At 38.2% G+C, this 20,394-nt stretch overlaps 1 protein-coding gene across 2 annotated transcripts in view; it reads left to right on the top strand.

Moving 5' to 3' along the window:
- Window positions 1-20,394, top strand: part of kalrna (kalirin RhoGEF kinase a) — a 164,129-nt gene that overhangs the window by 68,152 nt on the left and 75,583 nt on the right. For both annotated transcript variants that reach the window (XM_086144702.1, XM_086144701.1), the window contains exons 11-15: window positions 7,124-7,255; window positions 8,278-8,376; window positions 8,465-8,596; window positions 15,929-16,051; window positions 19,809-20,000. In XM_086144702.1, coding sequence (XP_086000828.1) covers window positions 7,124-7,255; window positions 8,278-8,376; window positions 8,465-8,596; window positions 15,929-16,051; window positions 19,809-20,000 — 678 coding nt within the window. The remainder of the gene's footprint in view (window positions 1-7,123; window positions 7,256-8,277; window positions 8,377-8,464; window positions 8,597-15,928; window positions 16,052-19,808; window positions 20,001-20,394) is intronic.

The following is a 20,394-nucleotide window of genomic DNA, read 5'->3' as shown; positions in this document are numbered from 1 at the left end:
TGTAGGGGGACTCAGTGTGGGATTAGGGAAAATCACCTCAGCACATAAGCAACATAAGACATCTCAACACTACTCAAGACCTGCTTGTGTGGGGATGGCTGGGTGTCACGGCACAGCTTCTGGAGGCCGAGCTTGCTATCGCTAGCACTCGCTCAGGACTCCGTATGCTGCTCTGCAACAAGGGGGTTAAAGGGGGCAGGGGGGCAAGAAGGCAATGATTCGAGGGGGGGTGTGTTTGTATGTCTGAGCCTGCGGACTTCAATCTCCACACAGTCCCTCCCAAATCTCTCTGCCGCCTGATAGTGATAAACACGGCTGTTGCCATGGAGATGACCTAGGAGAGTTCTGCTTCAGAGGCAAAGTTCGTAGGTTGAGGGGACGGGGGTTGGGCGAGGGAGGGAGCAGATTGTCTGCGTACCATCCAGGAGAGTTCAGAGACAAACCTTCCAAGGCCATTGTCGGGGGGACAATGAAGACGACAGTTGTTTGGCTTCAGGCAGACATTGTCATTTTCCATCTGCCTTAAGTCTTTTCTGGTTCTCCCAATGCGTTGATCCAATAGTCCAAATTAGGTGCTAATTTCCGTTGCGCTGAGCTAACACCGTCTCCAAGTTAGCATCCATACTTGACAAACGATCATCTGACAGTGATTGCCTATCAGGTGAGTTTGTTTGGGACCAGCCCTGCCCATTCCATTCAACCATGACTAGCAGCTTCTCAAGTGCTACCAGGTTTTTCCATATTTGCGATACATCAGTATACTGCAAACTCCAAACAGAAGCATACCTGTTATCATACGACTCTCCACTTATGGATATTCCATTTTGGGTTTTGGACAAAGTGCAAAACAGAGACTCCGATAGACAAAGAGCAGCAAGTTGGGGCGATAAGGGCAGGGAGGGAGAAGTAAAGGGTCAACCTTCATTGAGCGCTGGAAGAAGAATTTGGGTTTTCGGGCTTAGACATAACTATGGAAAATATTATGATGAAGATGCAGCATTTTTTGAAATGATTTATTCTATTATTTATTTAAGCGTTAAACACTCGTCATTGATGGGCTCATTTGAAAGAAAGCATCCCTATTCAACTCACAAATTCTTCTGATACTGGCTTCCTATTAACTTTGTAAAGGACACTTCGGGTTGTTGTAAAATGCCTATCAATTATTTCTATCAACTGATTTCTATGATATCGACATTTAAATACATTTCCCTTTTTGTTTGAATGCAAAGATGCATCTCCAGAGTGGTCACCTGAAACCTGACTAAATTGATTGACTTTTAATTCTTGGGTAAAAAACAAATAACCTGATTCTGATTCCTGATCCGTCACTGTCTTTTCTTGTTGTGATTTTGTTTTAAATCACTAATCCATCTTTTTCTAAGATCTAAATTCATGGCACCTCTTGCTGTAACGAACATTTGTCCACAATGGACATTTAAAATGGGCCATTTTCCCTGTTATATTATGTCACACAGCTTAAACTACTGTTTCTTAGATGGTTGACATGGCAACAGATGTTACTGATTTAATACCTGCTGGGTCCTTGACATTAGTTACGAGTGAATGTGTCTGAATACTATGAAAACTGCAGAGAAAGAAAGGGAGTGAGTTGGAGAAAGAGAAAGGATTGGGTGAGATTTAAAGAATCTAAATTGCAACGAGAGATGATTTTCCCTTCAAATAAAGGTGTTAATGAGGGAAAATTGGTCTCTAGAAGAATATTTCATCCATTTTTTTTGGATAAAAATAATATGGTGACTGTTTTTCGTGTATGACACACCACAATATAGCTAAAAGTATTTTAGCCTACCATTCTTTGGGGATTCAAATATTGAGTTATCTTTTGGGTGCTACTAAATTGAAATGATTTGATACAGAGGATGATGCTTTTTTTTCCTGCCAAATCTTTCGACGCAAAATTTAAATACAATGGATTCGAGGTCATCATTGTTCTGCTTTAATTGCCAATGTTACGCTTTTTTCCATGAAATTAAAAAAAAGTAAGAACATCTCTATTTCATTTTTAGATTGTAGGAATATTGAGGAAACACTTCACTTACATTGTACATTTCACTTATCTGATGTTTGGATGATAGTAACAGTACCGATCCATACCTGATCAATATATCAAATCGCTTGTAGTCTTACAAAGATCCCATATATGACATTAAAGCATTTTTTTGTTCTCCACAAGTTTATATCATTTTCATTTACTGAACTACATTTTACCATGATGAGGATATTTTTTGAACATCATGCAGCAAGAAAACATTTTGCAAAATGACTCCAAAGAAGATCCTCCTCACACACACACACACTCACACACACCACCTGCATATCCTCTCACTACATACTCTCTCTACATCATCAATCATATAGAGAAAATGAAATATTTATGATACTTACTTATTATGATATTTATGATTTTGTCTCAGTCCCTATCAGTGTTGATTTAAATTATGCAAATCACAATCCTTATTGGTCTTAGACTACTCTTTATTTGGTCCCTCTGTCATTATTTATCTTGGAAAATAAAACAGTTTGTGTGGAAAGAAAGGCCCAATTGTCTGGAGTGATTCCTGAGAACAGCTGGAGCACAAGGGTAGAGTTCCCTCCAGTATGAATCCTACTCCCTTTGATACACTTGGTCAAATATTTGCACAGACATGAGAAAAAAATGCAATTTGTTCAGTTATCCCTACAGAGCAAAACATTTCACTACAGTAAAACAGCACAGTAAATAACGCCAATTACCTGAATATTCATTCAATCTACAACAGATAACCAATAATGTGGATCCTGTCCTGCATAAATTTGCAAGTAAATTTATTCTTTTTCATAGTTTGGCCGCTTTCATTCTGAATGTATTGAACACATCGTGGGAAGTGTATTACATCTCCCAATAACTTAAACATTGTTAGTGAGTCAACTCACAGGTGAAAGTGCCACATGCTTTTTGTTGGGTGTTGGGATCCACATATCAAGGTGCTGAATTGGACTTGAGTCCAACAGCAAAGGGGAAGAATGTTAAATTAGTCTGAGAAGCAAAACTTGTGCCTCGGTTGGGCCATCTTCCATATTTTGTCTGTAAGCTTTTTACAATTTGTGATTAAAGAGAGAGAGGGATATTATCAACTGACTTAAAAAAAAAAAATCAATACGCACGCCCAATTATATATACGACCTCTGACGCAACAAATACAAGCTGCTTTTAGCTTTTCCATCTGGGTTGCACTTTTGAAGTTTAGTATTTTGCCTCAGGGTAATCTCTTATGAAAAAAAGAGCATATTTCAAGTGCTTTGAAATTAGTCGAGTTGACATTTATTTGCTGTCATCTCAAAACAGTTAATCACTAACTGGAGCTGATGCAGATGGGAGTTTTAGGTCCCTGAAATCATATCTGATAGTTAAGAAAACTGAAACATTTCTTCCATAATTACCAATCCAGAGATACTTTCATAGGAACTACAGATATACCTTTATTCTTCTTCTTCTTTCGGCTTTTCCCTTCAGGGGTCGCCACAGCGAATCAACCTTTTCCATCTAACCCTATTCTCTGTATCCTCCTCCCTCACACCAACTACCTTCATATTCTCTCTCACTATAAAAACCTATCTTTAACCTAAAAAAAAAACAAAAACTGTGCAATATTTCATTTCATAACAGCTACACTACAATTTTTCCTTTTATCATACTATTGTGCACTCCTTACCTCACTTGTTACTAAGACACTTATAGTCTTATCACTTGTTTACTAAGACACTTTATAGTTTATAGTTTATTTTTATTTCTAATTCTGCCTTTTTCTTTTTATTATTTATTACTGTTATATTTTCTGTAACTCTGGCACAACAATCTTATCTTATCTTATCTTATCTTATCTTATCTTATCACTACGTCCATAAATCTTCTCTTTGGTCTTCCTCAAGACCTCTTGCCTGGCAGCTCCAATTCCAGCATCCGTCTACCAATGTATTCTCTCCAAAACATCTAACATGTCCTGTCCCTCTGATAGTCTCATTCCTGATCCTATCCATCCTGGTCACTCCCAAAGAGAACCTCAACATCTTCATCTCTGTGACCTGTAGCTCTGCCTCCTGTCTTCTTGTCATTGTAACTGTTTCTAGGCCATACAGCATCCCTGGTCTCACCACTGTCTTGTACACCTTTCCTTTCATTCTTTCCTACCAAGTACCTGAAATCCTCCAGCTTCTTGATCTCCACTCCCTGTAGCCTCACCGTTCCACCCGAGTTCCTCTCATTCACACACATATATTCTGTCTTGCTGCGACTAACTTTCATTCCTCTCCTTTCCAGAGCATACCTCCACCTCTAGATTTTCCTCTACCTGTTGTCTGCTCTCACTACAGATCACAATGTCATCTGCAAACATCCCTGCCATCGAGATTCCTGTCTAACCTCATCCGTCAGCCTATCCATCACTACTGCAAACAAAAAGGGGCTCAGATCTGATCCCTGATGGAGTCCCACCTCCACCTTGAACTTTTCTGTTACACCTACAGCAGACCGCACCATTAACTCACAGCTAGCATACATTTCCTGCACCAGTCTAACATATCGGTACTTCTCTGCCATTCAAGACTTCCTCATACAATACCAGAGCTCCTCTCTTGGCACCCTGTCATGTGCTTTTTCTAGGTCTACAAAAACACAATGCAGCTCCCTCTGGCCTTCTCTGTACTCCTCTGTTTGCATTCTCATAGCAAATACTGCATCTGTAGTATTCTTTCTAGGCATGAAGCCATACTGCTGTTCACAAATGTTGACTTCTTCTCTCAAGTTTCCACTAATCTTTCCCTTCTCTCCCATTGTATGGCTGATCAACTGTGTCCCTCCACAGGACTGTCTCAGAAAATTAGAATACTGTGATAAAGTATCCTCTGTAATGCAATTGAAAAAACAAAAATTACTTGTTCATGATATTCTAATATTTTGAGATAGGATTTTTGAGTTTTCTTAAGATGTAAGCCATAATCAGCAATATTAAACTATTAAAAGGCTTGCAATATTTCAGTCGATTTGTAATGAATTCGGAATGTATGACATTTTTGTTTTTTTAATTGCATTATAGAAGATAAAGAACTTCATCACAGTATTCTAATTTTCTGAGACAGTCCTGTTTAGTTACCGCAATTCTACACATCCCCTTTATTCTTAAAAATAGGCACCATCACACTTCGCCTCCATTCTTCAGGCATCTTCTCACTCTCTAAGATCTTGTTGAATAAACTAGTCAGAAACTGTACCGCTGCCTCTCCTAGACACTTCTATACCTCCACGGGTATATCATCTGGACCAAATGCCTTTCTACTCCTCATTCTCTTCAATGCCTTCCTCACTTCACTTTTACTAATTTGTGCTACTTTGTGGTCTACAATAGTCACCTCTTCTACCCTTGCCTCTCTTTCATTTTCCAGATTCATCAGCTCTTTCCATCTTCCCATGACTCTTCTAGCATCCGTCAATACATTTCCCTATCTATCCTTAATCACCTGGACCTGTTTTACAATCTTTCCATTTTTATTTCTGTGTTTCGCCAATGTGCCAATAGATCATTTTCTCCCTGCTTACTGTCCAACCGAGCATACAAGTCATCATACGCCCTTTGTTTTGCCTTTGCTGCCTCTATCTTTACCTTACACTGTATCTCCATGAACTCCTTTCTGTTCTCTTCACTCAGTGCCCCACGTTGTCTTTGCTAACTGCTTTCCCTGTATGCACTCCTGCACTTCCTCATTGCACGACCAAGTCTCCTTTTCTACTTTCCAGATGACGCACCAAGTACTCTCCTACCTGTCTCCTCGATAACAGTAACAGTAGTTGTCCAATCATCTGGAAGCTCTCCCTGACCGCCCATAGCCTTTCTCAACTCCTCCCTGAAAATCATACAACACTCCTCCCTTTTCAGCTTCCACCACTTTGTCCTCTTGATCTTCCTTGTCACCAGAATCATCCTCCAAACCACCATCCATAGCCACTAATAACACTAAGCTTCACATCTTACACCTGACACACAGTATATCCACTTTCCTCCTCTGCATCATGTCGACCAACCTTTTCCTGTCAGAGTCCCAATATTCAAAGTCCCTCCTCTCAATCCCAGACTCTTGCCTTTCCTCTTCTCTCTCTGCTTCTGAACAAGCCTTCCTCATCTCCTTCTTTGACCTACAGTAGCCCAGTTTCATTGATTCCCTGTAGGTCATCGATACCAATGGCGGTTGTTTTTAACCCGGGCCTCGCCTGATCTGGTTTGACCTGGTTATTATGATTGATCTGCATGTTTGGTTTTGGCAAAGGTTTTACATCGGATGCCCTTCCTGACGCAACCCTCTGCATTTATCCAGGCTTGGGAGACACTGACCCATTTCCCATTGCTGGTTCGGGGAGACATCGGCCAGTGCCGCCCTGAGGGTGCATTAACTACAGATATTCCTTTACTGGAGGATATTTGATTATTTATTTTTTCAACATTTTATTCACTTTTTTGTATTCATTTCGTCATGATTTGATTACGTACATAGATAGTTTTACTTTTCTCTGTGTTCTTTGTTATTTAATCATCTACTGCTGAAGCTGTCTATTTGAATTGTTATGATCTTTTCTATCATGATTGCTTTATAAGGCATGGAACGGCGATATTCAACTGGATTTAAGTTCTGAATTTAATGCAAATTGAGTTGTATGCTACATCAGTAAGGTGCGTTCCAAAAAAAGTACTATTATTTTCACTTACCCGGTAATTTGAAAAAAAAAGAACAATTCATTAATTGCATTATTTTCCCACTGCCCTGTATATAGAACTTTATTTACTCTTATGCATTGTCTTAAATTGTCTTCAGTTCCTATCGGAGGTGGAGGCTTGGTGTAAAGTTTGCACCCATATGATATTATATGATATTCAACTGGATTTAAGTTCTGAATTTAATGATAATCGAGTTGTATGCTACGTCAGGAAGGTGCGTTCCAAAAAAAGTACTATTATTTTCACTTACCCGGTAATTTGAAAAAAAAAGAACAATTCATTAATTGCATTATTTTCCCACTGCCCTGTATATAGACCTTAATTTACTCCTATGCATTGTCTTTAATTGTCTTCAGTTCCTATCGGAGGTGGAGGCTTGGTGTAAAGTTTGCAGCGAGGGAGGGCTGCCATCAGAGATGCAGGAGCTGGAGCTCGCCATCCACCGCCACCAGAGCCTTTATGAGCAGGTCACACAGGCGTATACAGAGGTAAATCACAAGTACACACGAATCAGTTAGCATGCCAAATGTTTTTATTTGATTTTATTTATTTTTATTCATCTTCTCCCGCTTTTCTGGAGTTGGGTCGCTGGGGCAGCAGCCGGAGCAGTGAAGCCCAGACCTCCCTCTCCCCCGCCACATTATCAAAATCAAAATGCCTGCAATATCCAAGAGCTCTGGAGCTACGATTATACGTATTTTGCCACTGAATGAAAAAAGGTTAATTAGATAACACAAATTTGGATTTTTTTTTTTTTTTTTTTTTTTGGTGTATTTAAACTGCAAATGATAGAAATAAAGAAAGGACAAATTATTTTCAAATATTCAAATCTTTGTACTTTTTAAGACCTTAAAACACTTGATAGCCTTAACTTTGACACTTTATATTTTATTGATAAGATAAGATAAGATATTTCCCGAAGGAAATTGTTGTGCCAGAGTTACAGAAAATATAACAGTAATAAATAATAAAAAGAAAAAGGCAGAATTAGAAATAAAAATAAACTATGAACTATAAAGTGTCTCAGTGAAACTATAAAGTGTCTTAGTAAACAAGTGATAAAACTATAAGTGTCTTAGTAACAAGTGAGGTAAGGAGTGCACAATAGTATAATAAAAGGAAAAATTGTAGTGTAGCTGTTATGAAATGAAATATTGCACAGTTCTGAATATTGCACAGAATTGATAGACCATGTATGACAACATAGGGTCGATTGCAAACCATAAAGAAAAAGTCAGCTTTAGCAAAGACAAAACACAGTGCACTGAAAGCGTTGTGTGTATGTGTGGTTATGCGTGTCATGCAGAGGTTTCAGTGGTGTGTGTCCATGTATAATTCACCAATTAGTCATAGGAAGGGAGACACTTTTTATAGACAGTCTATATTTGTTGCAGGCAAGAGTGTGAATGTTAAAGGAAGAGCGAAGAGAAAAGCAATCATAATGTTGTTATGGTTCTTTTTTTTATTCCTTAATTTCTGTCCTCTTTTGTTTGTCAATGTGTGTGTCCAGGTAAGTCAGGATGGCAAAGCTCTGCTGGATGTCCTCCAGAGGCCTCTCAGTCCTGGAAATGCTGATTCTTTAACTGCCACTGCCAATTACTCCAAAGCGGTTAGTTTTGTTTTAGTTACTTCTGCCGTTTTTCCTTTTTTAATGAAGTGTTTTAGATTTTAATTATCATGTCGTCGATTTTCTATAGGTTCACTGCATCTTAGATGTGGTTCACGAAGTTCTCCATCATCAACGGCGTCTGGAGAATATTTGGCAGCATCGTAAGGTGCGACTGCACCAGAGGTTGCAGCTGTGTGTTTTCCAACAAGATGTCCAGCAGGTACTAAGCTCACCTTTACACACAAACACACACACACACACACACACGATGTAGAATGCTAGCCGTGTCCATATTAACGTCGTAAGTAGTCAATAAACATTTTGAGGAGTGAATTCCTGAACATCTTACCAAGAGGCTGCTTGTCTATTGCTCAGTTAACCCACAAGGTCAGAGGATTTTCTCAAACCGCAGTGGAGCATGTAATCGTGTGTGAAAGCTTGTAATCAAGTGAAGAGACGGCCGTGATGTGTGCCTGATGAGCAGACCGAAATCGCCACAATGTGTTGGTTTTCTTCTGCTGTCTTCTTCCAGCTCGCATGAGTGTGATGAGAAAAATTCCTGAGATCAAACTCTCAGATCCACCTCGCAGGATCCTCTTACAAACACGGTCAAAAAACTTCGGTTTGGACAGGCGTACGCGCAGATCCTCGGAGGTTTTACTGATAATCAGCAGATCAAAGTATTGAATCTGAAATTAATTTTGTGAGACATTCGAAAGCTGGAAAATTGCTGATATAATTCCTACCGTTTTTTTGTATACTGTTAATATATACTGCTCAAAAAAATAAAGGGAACACTTGAACAACACAATGTAACTCCAAGTCAATCCCACTTGTGTGAAATCATAGTGTCCACTCAGGAAGCAACACAGATTCATTTTGACTTGTTTTAAGGACATTACATCAAAGTTGGATCAGCCTGGAGTTTGTTTTTACACTTTAATTTTGAGTGTGATTCCTAATCCAGACCTCCATGGGTTGATACAATTGATTTCCATTGATCATTTTTGTGTGATTTTGTTGTCAGCACATTCAACTGTGTAAAGAGCAAAGTATTTCATAAGAACATTTCATTCATTTAGATCTAGGATGTGTTTTTTAAGTGTTCCCTTTATTTTTTCGAGCAGTGTTTATTGTTAATATACTTTTTGCCAAATGCACTGAAAACCCACCGATGGTCTTTTAGGTCTCTGTTCTGTGATTAGAGGAAAAACCGGATGCTGCACTCCTATTAAAGTTCACCAAATAAATCATGTAAATTCTTAGGGTTAATTTCGGCTGTGTTTGTACCAGACAGGAACTGAACAGAAATTGCAAAACCAATTTTCGACACAAATTTTTATAGGTAATATAATGCAGTCATCACAATAAGACACAGTAACCAGATCGGTTAAGTTCCAGGTGAAAAAATGATCACCATTGAGATCACTATTTCAGATCCAAAATTTTGAGACCTACCAGGTACCAGTAGAAATTGGTTTACTGTGCATCAAAGAAGGAGAGGAGGAAGGCAGAAACAGTGAGAGAAGAGGAAAGGCAAGAGTCTGGGACTGAGCGTAAGGACTTTGAATGATGGGATAATAAAAGGAAAAGCTGGAGAGTTGGTTGAGATGATGTAGAGAAGGAAAGTGGATATGCTGTGTTTCCAGGAGAGCAGGTGGAAAGGTAGTGAGGCTAGAAGCTTAAGTGCCGGTTTTTAAGTTGATGCAGAATATCCCCAGAGATGGAAACTTGAGTTGACATGTAGGCAAGAGAGGTGATGAAGAAGTGATGGGCTGGTTTGGTAGGAGCACAGAGGGACAGATGGTGGTGTACAAAAAGATGGACATGGCTATGAGGAAGACTTTTTTCCAGAAAAGGCTGGAACATAGTGTAATTTAGGATGACTCTGGTGACAAGAAGGATAAAGAGGACAAAGAGGCAGGGCAAAGGATGAAGTGGTGGAAGCTGTAAAGGGAGGAGTGTAACAAAACACATGTTTTGTTATTTTAGCTGTTTATAAAAACATACTCAGGATACAATTATATATTCAATCTGGGCTTAAAGTGCAGACTCTCAGCTATAATTTGAAAGTATTCATATCCAAATTAGAGGAAGGGTTCAGGACAGGGGTGGGCAAACTTTTTGGCTTAAGGGCTGCATTGACTTTTAACATTTGACAGACGGATGGATCAGCCCAAGACACAATACATAAAAAAAAAAAAAATATATATATATTAGTTAACAGTACATGTCAAACTTATCTGACATTTGGTTTTAAAATAAAACCAGCTTGGTTTTGAAGGCTTTGACGTTTGCTTGCATTTCATGCACATACCAGTTTTTCCCGCACATTCATGTGTGTCAGTATGTCCACAGTAAAGGCTAAATCACAAAGCTAATCGGTGTCATTCAGCTCAGGAAAATTCTCAAGTAGCTCCAAAAATGAAATACTCCCCTGTTTGAGCTCCCACATTCATTGATCCAATCATTCAATCATCCACATTAAGTATAATTTCTGTACCAATCTTTGGCGGGCCGGATTAAAAAGATCAACGGGCCGGATGTGGCCCCCGGGCCGTAGTTTGCCCGTCCCCTAGTTTAGGAATTGCATCTCTTTAATAAGTAGCTGCCTCTTTTTCAAGGGACCAAAAGTAATTGGACAAATGACTCGGAATGCTGCAAAAAAAACCAAAAAAACAAGGCTGCATAGGCTCTTCCCTCGGTAACCTGTCATCAATTAAGCAGTTATAAGGTCTGGAGTTGATTCCGGGTTTGGTATTTGCATTTGGAAGCTGTTGCTTGAACACTCAGCCTGCGGTCAAAGAAAGATCTCAATGGAGGTGAAACAGACCATCCTGGCTGAAAAAAAAGAAGAAATCCATCAGAGAGATAGCAGAAATGTTTGGTAGATTCTGAGAAAAAAAAGAGTGCACTGGTGAGGTCGGCAACTCAAAAAAAGCCTGGACGTCCACGGAAGTGTTGGATGATCGCAGAATCCTTTCCATGGTTAAGAAAATCTCCTTCCCAACATCCACTCAAGTGAAGAACACTTTCCAGGAAGTATCTATGTCTACCTATAAGAGAAAACTTCATGAAAGTAAAAACAAAGGATTCACCACAAGGTGCAAACCATGAATCAGCCTCAATAATAGAAAGGCCAGAATTGACTTCGCCAAAAAACACTTGAAGAAGGCGGCCCAGTTCTGGAACAGCATTCTTTGGACAGTTGAGACTAAGATCAACCTGTACCAGAATGATGGGAACAGGAAAGTTCGGAGAAGATCACGATCCAAAGCAAACCATGTCTTCTGTAAAACATGGTGGAGGCAGTGTGATGAATTTTAAAGTGTGCAGACCAGGGGTCGGCAACCCTTAACACCCAAAGAGCCATTTGGACCCGGTTTCCTCGGAAAAGAAAACACTGGGAGCCGCAATTACTTTTTGATTTCTAAAATAAAGGTAACACTGTATATATTGCTTTTTATTACCTTTACACTTTGTATAAACAAGTGTGTTGCTTCTTAAATTCACAAAGTATTACAGAGAAATTAAATTTTATTTATGTAATGAACTCATTTTGAGCTTTCAGAGCGTGTAGCGGAGCCTTGAGCTGAATTTTAAAAATAAATTGGGAAAAAATCACTGTGTCAGTAAACAATAGAAAATATATATTTGCAAAATATCTTCATAAATATTTATTTTACCTGATTTATGGGACTGATTTTTTTTTTTTTTTGTCTAATTACTTTTGAGCCCCTGAAATGAGTGTTTTTTTTATAAAAAATAGCTTCAATTCCTACATGTTTAATCAGATATTTTTGTTCAACCCCTTGAATTCAACCTTTAAAGCCTGCACTTTAATTCTGTTGTGTTTTTTTTTATTTCAAATCCAATGTGGTGGCATGGAGAGCCCAAATCATGAAGATTGTGTCACTGTCTGAATATTACTAGGCCTAATTGTGTGTGTGTGGGAATGAGAGGCTCACAAGTGGACTGATGAAGATATGGTGAAAATAAAGACGGTGGAGGATTTCAAGTATTTCAGTATTCAACAATCTAGAGCAACGGAGAGTGTGGAAGAAAGGTGAAAAATCAGGTTCAAGCAGGTCTGAATAGGTGGAGAAATGTCTCAGTGGTAATATTTAAGGAAAGAATAATACTTAAGTGAAAGAGGACATGAAGATGAAGGAGTTTGATTCGCTGTGGCGACACGTGAAGGGAGAAGCAGAAAGTAAAACAATTATAGTTGCAGAGAATAACTGCACTCAGCAGACGTATTAGCATCATAACAATCGATATTTAGATGGTGTTAATATGGGAAATTCTGTTTTTGGATGTTTCGGGTGACTAAAGGTTTGATCCATGGGTTCTCCAGAGACCATAAATGGCTTTCAGCAAGTTTATAACACCAAAGAGTTTTGTAAGACAGCTTTAAGCGGCAGGTTTACCAGAAAAATATACTGGTGCAGGACTTGAACTCATGATGTGGTAAGAAAATAACTGCTATTAGGATAAAACTATTAATAGAACATATGGCTATAAAACTATTAATCACATTTGCAAAAAGTAATTTCTGTGAGACGGGATTTTAGGGTTGCGTTTCACCCAGTAATAAATATTGATTCGATATCAATGTCCACGACACAGAGTCCAATCAGGTGCTGTGACGTGAGACAATGATCGCATTTTGTTTCCTTTTTTTTTATTCGATGAAATGTAAGAAATCAGTTTTGTGCTCAAGCTTAGTGAACAGCACTTTTCTTCAGAATTTGAATCAATTGAAGTGATCATTTTTTTTCTGGGGCACTGGTTGCAGGAGGAAAATATAGAAATATCAATTATCATTATTTAGACACCTAATGTGTTGAATGTTAAAATTCAGCTCTGATGAAAATAGATTGACACTCTTTGATGCATCGGGTTTTTAATTCTGAGCGCTGAAATATTATAAATCGGGCACTCAAATGTCTCAGACAGGCCTTATTAACATGGTCACCTAAGCATTACTTGCAAGTTTTTGAATTGTGGTCACATTACAGAGAGAAATTGTACCATCAACACGTGGATTTAATTTGAGGATTTGAGACGAGAGGCGTTCAGTCTATGCTGCAGGGATGAAAAGAAAGTATTTAAAAGTGTCTTAGCCTTTGTACCACTCTTAGCATGTTTATGCAACCCTTGAGAGTGAGACAAAGACCTGGAAGTAGTGAGTGAAGAAGAGATCATATCAGTGGGTTGTAAATTCAGTGTGTGCACAATAATGCCAACTGCACTTGTCATGCGTCAGATCCTATGAGGCCCCAGAGAGACACATGGACACTCACACAGTACAAGACACACACACACGGAAAGTGATATAAGAAGCAATTGGAAGAGTGGGATCGTAGCGATAGTATATAAATCACTGAAAACAAGGCTATTCCAAGCAGAGTTGTAATGGTAGGGAATATATGCGACCCCAGAGAGGAACCTCCAGAAGTAAGGGATGAACTGGAGCACATTAGCTGTGTAGTTTTATCTGGCACCTTCAGCTGTCTATTCAAGCAAACACCTTCCAGCTGCAGCCAGCATGCTTCACTTTGGGTATGTGGTGACCTTTTGACCTTTTTGTAGTTTCAGCTGCACTGACTACACCACACTGACAGACGGGATTCCTTTTTCTCCAAATGAATTGTTTCGTAAAGGCCCAATCAACCACTTAAAGCAGGGGTGGGCAATTATTTTGACTAGCGGGACACATTTCTTATTTGATTTTTATATGCGGGCCACCTGGGTGTAAATTGTAATATGAACAAAATTAAAATTGCAATTTAAAAATTTTTTGACACTTGATTTTAACTTTAAAATCATTGATGATCATATACATGTATATACATGTACTGATATTATTTTGTATAAAATCATCCACACAAAATTAAACGAAAGGAAAAAATCAGGTGTTTGTAAATTCAATATTGATTGAAAATACTAAAAATATTCAAAAAAAATAGCCTGGCGGGCCGGATAAAAAAGCAAAACGGGCCGCATGTGGCCCGCGGGCCGTAAAATGCCCAGGTCGGCCTTAAAGTATAAATGAAATGTTCATTTATCACAACTCATGCTAATGTAGATCCTCCGACTGTACGGGATAGAAGCTGTAATTTACTCCACGACATACACCCGAATAATGCAATTTTTTTTCCGGCAAACTAATATTTTAAAGTATAATATAAACAGGGGGCGCAGTGGCATGCGATGGATAGTATTAACAGTTATCAGTTTGCATGAGTTATCAGGACTAGCTGTTTATCCATGTATACTTTGGCCAGATTGGTTTCAGTAAAAATAAAAGGCTTACAAATGAGACACCATGATATCAGCCAGTGCTTGATTTCTTTTTGATTTTCGGCTAAACTCTTAGGGCAGGTTTATTCTGACGTTTTGATCGTTTATTGCAATTATATTTTTTTGTAATGAACATAAATGTGTTGTTTATAGCTAAACCCAGGGGTTTATTATAAACCTCTGTTTTGAGTGCAGAGCACAAAACATAAATCAGTGTATTAATATAATTTACGTTACATGTCATACCGAACACTTGCAGAGAGTCCCAGATTTGACTCAAATCAGAAAGGTATAATTATCAATCTAACAGATCTTAAATAAACAATTATCCTTCGTTTTTCAAACGTCCCAGTAAAATAGAGCGTACCCTTTACCACATCAGTTAAGATGAGCCTCTGGACAATTTGATAATTCTTTGGCTCGCCTCAGTTATTGTAATCCTCTTCTCTATGCTGCAATCCTATTTCATATAATCATCCGCAACATTGTCGTGCTGTTATCACAACACAGTTTTGTCGGTAACTGGATTAAACAAAGCTTGGATGCTAATATTTTTCAGTTTAATGAGGCTCAAGTTTACAGAGCCCCGTTTTTAGTTTTAGGTTCCGCAAAACTTTTTTAAATCCAAATGATTAGCATCGCTAACTATAAGCATGTATAACTTTTGTTCTAACTGTATTGCCTTTGTGAGGAACAAGCAGTTATATTTTAAAATTAAAAACTCAAAATGGAATTTGTAATGTAATTACTGTAAAATAACAATTTCAGTCAACCATTTTCTAAAATAAAAAAAAAAATGTTTTGATTATATCTTTCCTTAAATTGTTAAGACTATATTTAAAAATGGGTCGTTCATTTGTATGTGTGTGTGTGTGTGTGAGCAAGCATGCATATTTTTTTGTGGGTGAGTACAGGAGTGATGTAGGTGTGTGTTTACCTTTAGTCTCATCACAGGGTAAACCTATGAATTTATTATCTTGAAACAAGAACTCAATATTTACAGGATGATAATAATGTTGATGATTTTTTTGTTCAATAGTTTGTATTAAAGCCTGATTGTGTAGAATAATTGATATCCTGTCGTAGTTTCTGGATTTTCCCAGACAGATTGTAATTCTTTCATGTGTTTCATCCTCAACTTTTAAGGTTTGACAGTTTTTAATACTCTGAAAACAATATAATGTGCAATTTCGACAAACCATTTCCAATGGAGTTTGATGTTAACTGTTGGGCCCCTGTTGTTTAGGTGATGGACTGGATTGAAAACCATGGTGAGGCTTTCCTCAGCAAGCATACCGGTGTGGGGAAATCCCTTCACAGAGCCCGAGCCCTGCAGAAAAGACACGATGATTTTGAAGATGTAGCACAGGTGAGTCGATCTCCTGGTACGTTGCATGTATTCAGACATGAAAGTACTTAGCTTAGCATTTCAAATCACTAGCCATGTTGAAATACGGGCCTCATCACAACCCTTTATTTCCATGAAAGGTAAGTCAAGGTTAGGAAAATGAAATAGCTTTTCTGAAAACTTGAGTATACTGGGTTGGGTGCAGGTCAGTGCCATCGGATGCTTTGAGCAGATTCAAAGAGAAATACATTTAAAAAAAATGTAACGCGTAAAAAATGTGAATGTAACTGATCACTAGCATGGAAGCACTGGAGCACAATTTTAAAGAGCTGCAAAGTAATTGGGATTATTTGTGTTTATTCTTCTCTTCCACCAAAGCAGAACCCATTTTTCCTTTCCAGTTACTTTCATCCCCTTTGGCTTTCTGGACTTTCTTATCTAGAATTAATTGGGATGAAATATATTCTTGGCCCCACTTTCTTTGTCAACACTGCTTGTAACTCGATAACTCGCTAAAATACCTAGAAATGTCCAGAAAGTTTAATGAATCAAAGCCTTCAGTTACTTGAGTCTCAACTAAGAAGTTGGCAGAGAGTATTAGTGAAATTTTAATCCTATAAAGAGTGTGAAATCATGTAATATGACGTTTACACTGTAGATTAGGATTAACCTCCATAACCTGCCGTGGATCAGTAATATATTGAGTCTTTTTTTGTCTTCAGCCTTGTTTATCTCCAATTATGGATTTATAAAGTTCACTCATATGACACTTTGACAACCTGTCACGTGAAGAAACAAAAGCCTCTTCAAGTTATATCTCATTCGCAGGTCCGATCTGTTTTATTTATTTATCTTTATTATTGAACTTATTCTAATTTGTGGCCCAGTGATAGTAATGTTAATTAGTGGAGTTCATCTGTGAAGAGCATTCTGAATTTTTATAATCTGCTTTCATGCAGTTTTGAAACCTTTGAGTCGAATCTTCGAGTTGATCTGCCTCCATCTTAAGACTCAAGTATAAAACGAGTTCTAGATATGGTTCCCCTTTTTAGTTTTCATTTGTCAGAAGCTTTGGTCGTATTCATTCAACAGGCAAGTATTACTTTTCCTTTCTCCCCTAATGCAAATCTTACAAATAGAATGTCAGTGTTTTGCTTCTTCTTCTGACCAATCTGTCTGACATGTGGAGCAATCAGAATCTATACTACCCAGATATGGAAGCAAATAATGATCATAATTCAACTTTAAATACATGAGCGGAAATGCTTTTTCATTTTTAGAATGCGGCTGCATAGTTTGACTCAAATAAAATGAGTGATAAGTGATCCAAACAGCATTTTCCAGTTTCTTCTTCAAGTTGCACATTTTAAAAGGAAAAAATAAAAAGGAAAAGAACACTGTTTTCTCATTTTCATGTCCAACCTCACAAAAAATTCACAAAAATCAGTTCGGAAAAGCAATCTCAAGCGGCACAGGAAAGTGAAATCAGTGGCCGATCTTCTCAGCTGCTTTTTTTGGGCATTCGAATACAGCACACACTCTCCTGTTTGCCTGCTTGATGCTACTTGATGCTACATGCTACTTGTTAGCATGACAGTCCCTGATGTTGTCACGCAAATCTAACAATTATGGAGCCAGATAGAAATGAAGACAACTTCTGAATTGTGACAGACCTAAGCAAGTTCTTGCATGAATACTGTTATCAACTGCATTGCCCTTGCTAGCCTCTTGACTTGTATGGTTGACTTATTCCTATTTTGCATCGTGGTGCCATGTCTTTCCCAGGCATGGAGCAGCTGCACGTTCCGCCATCTACATAATGTCAAAGAGAACATGATCAACTAAACCACATCACTTTTAACCATTTCTCCTGATCTGATGTTCACATGCCTATTTTTGGGACTTGGATTGGCAGTGGATAGAATGAGCATTGGCAACCTGACCAACATATAGCTATGCAGGCCGTATGCAGTAGAAGAGGCTGATCTTTGTGTTGTGATATTATTCTGCCAGAACCATAATTAACTTGTTAATAAGCCTTGGCTACTTGTGACCCTGTCACCGGTTCAACGGATGTCCTTACGGGGAATGGACCATTTTTGGTAGGTATTGACCAGGGGTCGGCAACCCTTAACACCCAAAGAGCCATTTGGACCCGGTTTCCTCGGAAAAGAAAACACTGGGAGCCGCAATTGCTTTTTGACGTCTAAAATAAAGGTACCGCTGCATATATTGCTTTTTATTACCTTTACACTTTGTATAAACAAGTGTGAAGTGTGTTGCCTCCGAAATATTACGGAGAAAATTAAATTTTATTTATGTAATTAACTCATTTTGAGCTTTGGGTTTTCAGAGCGTGTAGCGGAGCCTTGACCTGAATTTCAAAAATATATCGGGAAAAAATCACTGTGTCAGTAAACAATAAAAAATAAATATTTGCAAAATATCTTCATAAATATTTATTTTACCTGGTTTATGGGATTCTGCTCCTGAACTTCTGCGCACAGCATCTGCAAATCGGGACTTTACCGGCTGGCGGATATACCGGCTCCCGAGAGTGTGACGTTATTTTGAGCGGCGAAAAATAATAAATATCATTTTATTTAATATTTCAAGATCACAATAATCTTCCAACTTAGAACTAAAAGTTTAACCCTCATATTATGTTAAGGGTCAATTTGACCCATTTCACCCATTGACCCAATGGGTCAAATTGACCCTTAACATAATATGAGGGTTAAAAAAGGAATTAACACAAATGAAATACACTTCAATTAAATATTTATAATTTATTTTCCGGTTGCCGACCCCTGGTCTAGACCATTGCAGACCCTGAGACTCAGGCAAGATCTGCTTTTCATCTTGATGTTCTGATCCATATGCCTAACTGACGTTTTAACTGACTTTAACTTTAACATTTTAACATTTTAACTGACATTTAGCCCGTACTGACGATGTGCAAAACCTTGTGCTTGCTCATTTTTAAAGCTCCCATAAACACATCAACATTGAGGACTTAGTCTTCAATACCGCCTAATACAGGTACATCTCCAAAAATGAGAATATCATGAAAAAATTCATTAGAAAAAGTTCAATAATTTCTGTCATTCAAACGAAACCCATATGTTACACGCATTACTCATAGAGTGAAATATTTCAAGCCTTTCTTTCTTGAAGTGTTGATGTATATGGCTCACAGATAATGAAATGCAAAGTTTAGTGTCTCGGAAAATTGTGTTGGAAAAAATTGAAAGTCGCACACAGAGGGCCGTGTCCAAGAATGTTCATAGGAAGTTGATGGAAGGAAAAAAATGGAGCAGGAAAAGGTGCAGCAAAAAGTATTGAGTGCAAAGAAATGAACTTGCTTTTCAGAGGCCTGACATTTCTGTTTAGAAACATCCATTTATGTTGTGTAATATACTGATTTTCTGAGACTCTGAATTTTGTATTTCATGATCTGTAAAGACACGATCCTCTAAATTTCAAGAAATAAAGGCTCGAAATGCATCACTATATGTGTAATGAATCAATAATAAAAATGGGTTTCATTATGTGATTAAGTGACAAAAATATTGAACTTTTGAATGATTTTCTCCTTTTTTTTTTGATGCACCTGTATATCCAGACGAGCCGGGTTGGATTTCACTTCTTAGTGGCCGTAGTGCTATGATTAATCATTGGATAAGTAACAGAACTACAACTATTACATGAGATAAATAAAAGAGACCAAAAAAAAAAAAAAAAAACCAGGGATGATGATAATGATGTTGTCTTTCAGAATACGTACACAAATGCAGACAAGCTACTGGAGGCGGCCGAGCAGCTTGCTCAGACTGGAGAGTGCGACCCAGAGGAGATCTACAAGGCAGCCAGACACCTGGAGGTTCGAATACAAGACTTCGTCCGCCGCGTTGAGCACAGGAAGTTGCTGCTCGATATGTCCGTGTCCTTTCACACACACACCAAGGAGGTAGGATACACAAAAACGCAAGTACACCAACTCATTGAAATTGTCTTCTTTATTTGCCTGTTAGGATTCCCGACACGGCGTCTTACCGTTGTAACAATGTTTAATCTAAAAAATCCAATCTGGAGTTAAGCTATAAGGGAAAAAATGATCCACAAATATTTCAAATTACAATAACATATCTACAAAACCTCTAACATGTCCCTTTGTTGGACTCGTCCTATCCATCCTCTCCATCCTGCTCTCATTATAGATCACAATGTCGTCTGCAAACATCTACAGATCAAAATGTCATCTTTAAGAATAATAGCTCAAAATAAGAAGCATCAGTTGTAATGCCATGCCAGTACAGTCTTTTTAAAAGTAGATATTTCTGGGTACATCTTATCACGTGGCA

Source organism: Fistularia commersonii, chromosome 4, assembly GCF_037954325.1.
Source record: "Fistularia commersonii isolate RoL2024-O1a breed Wild chromosome 4, RoL_Fcom_v1.0, whole genome shotgun sequence".
Taxonomy (NCBI): domain Eukaryota; kingdom Metazoa; phylum Chordata; class Actinopteri; order Syngnathiformes; family Fistulariidae; genus Fistularia; species Fistularia commersonii.
Note: the sequence above shows the minus strand (reverse complement) of the source record. Positions and strands in the feature narration are given on the sequence as shown.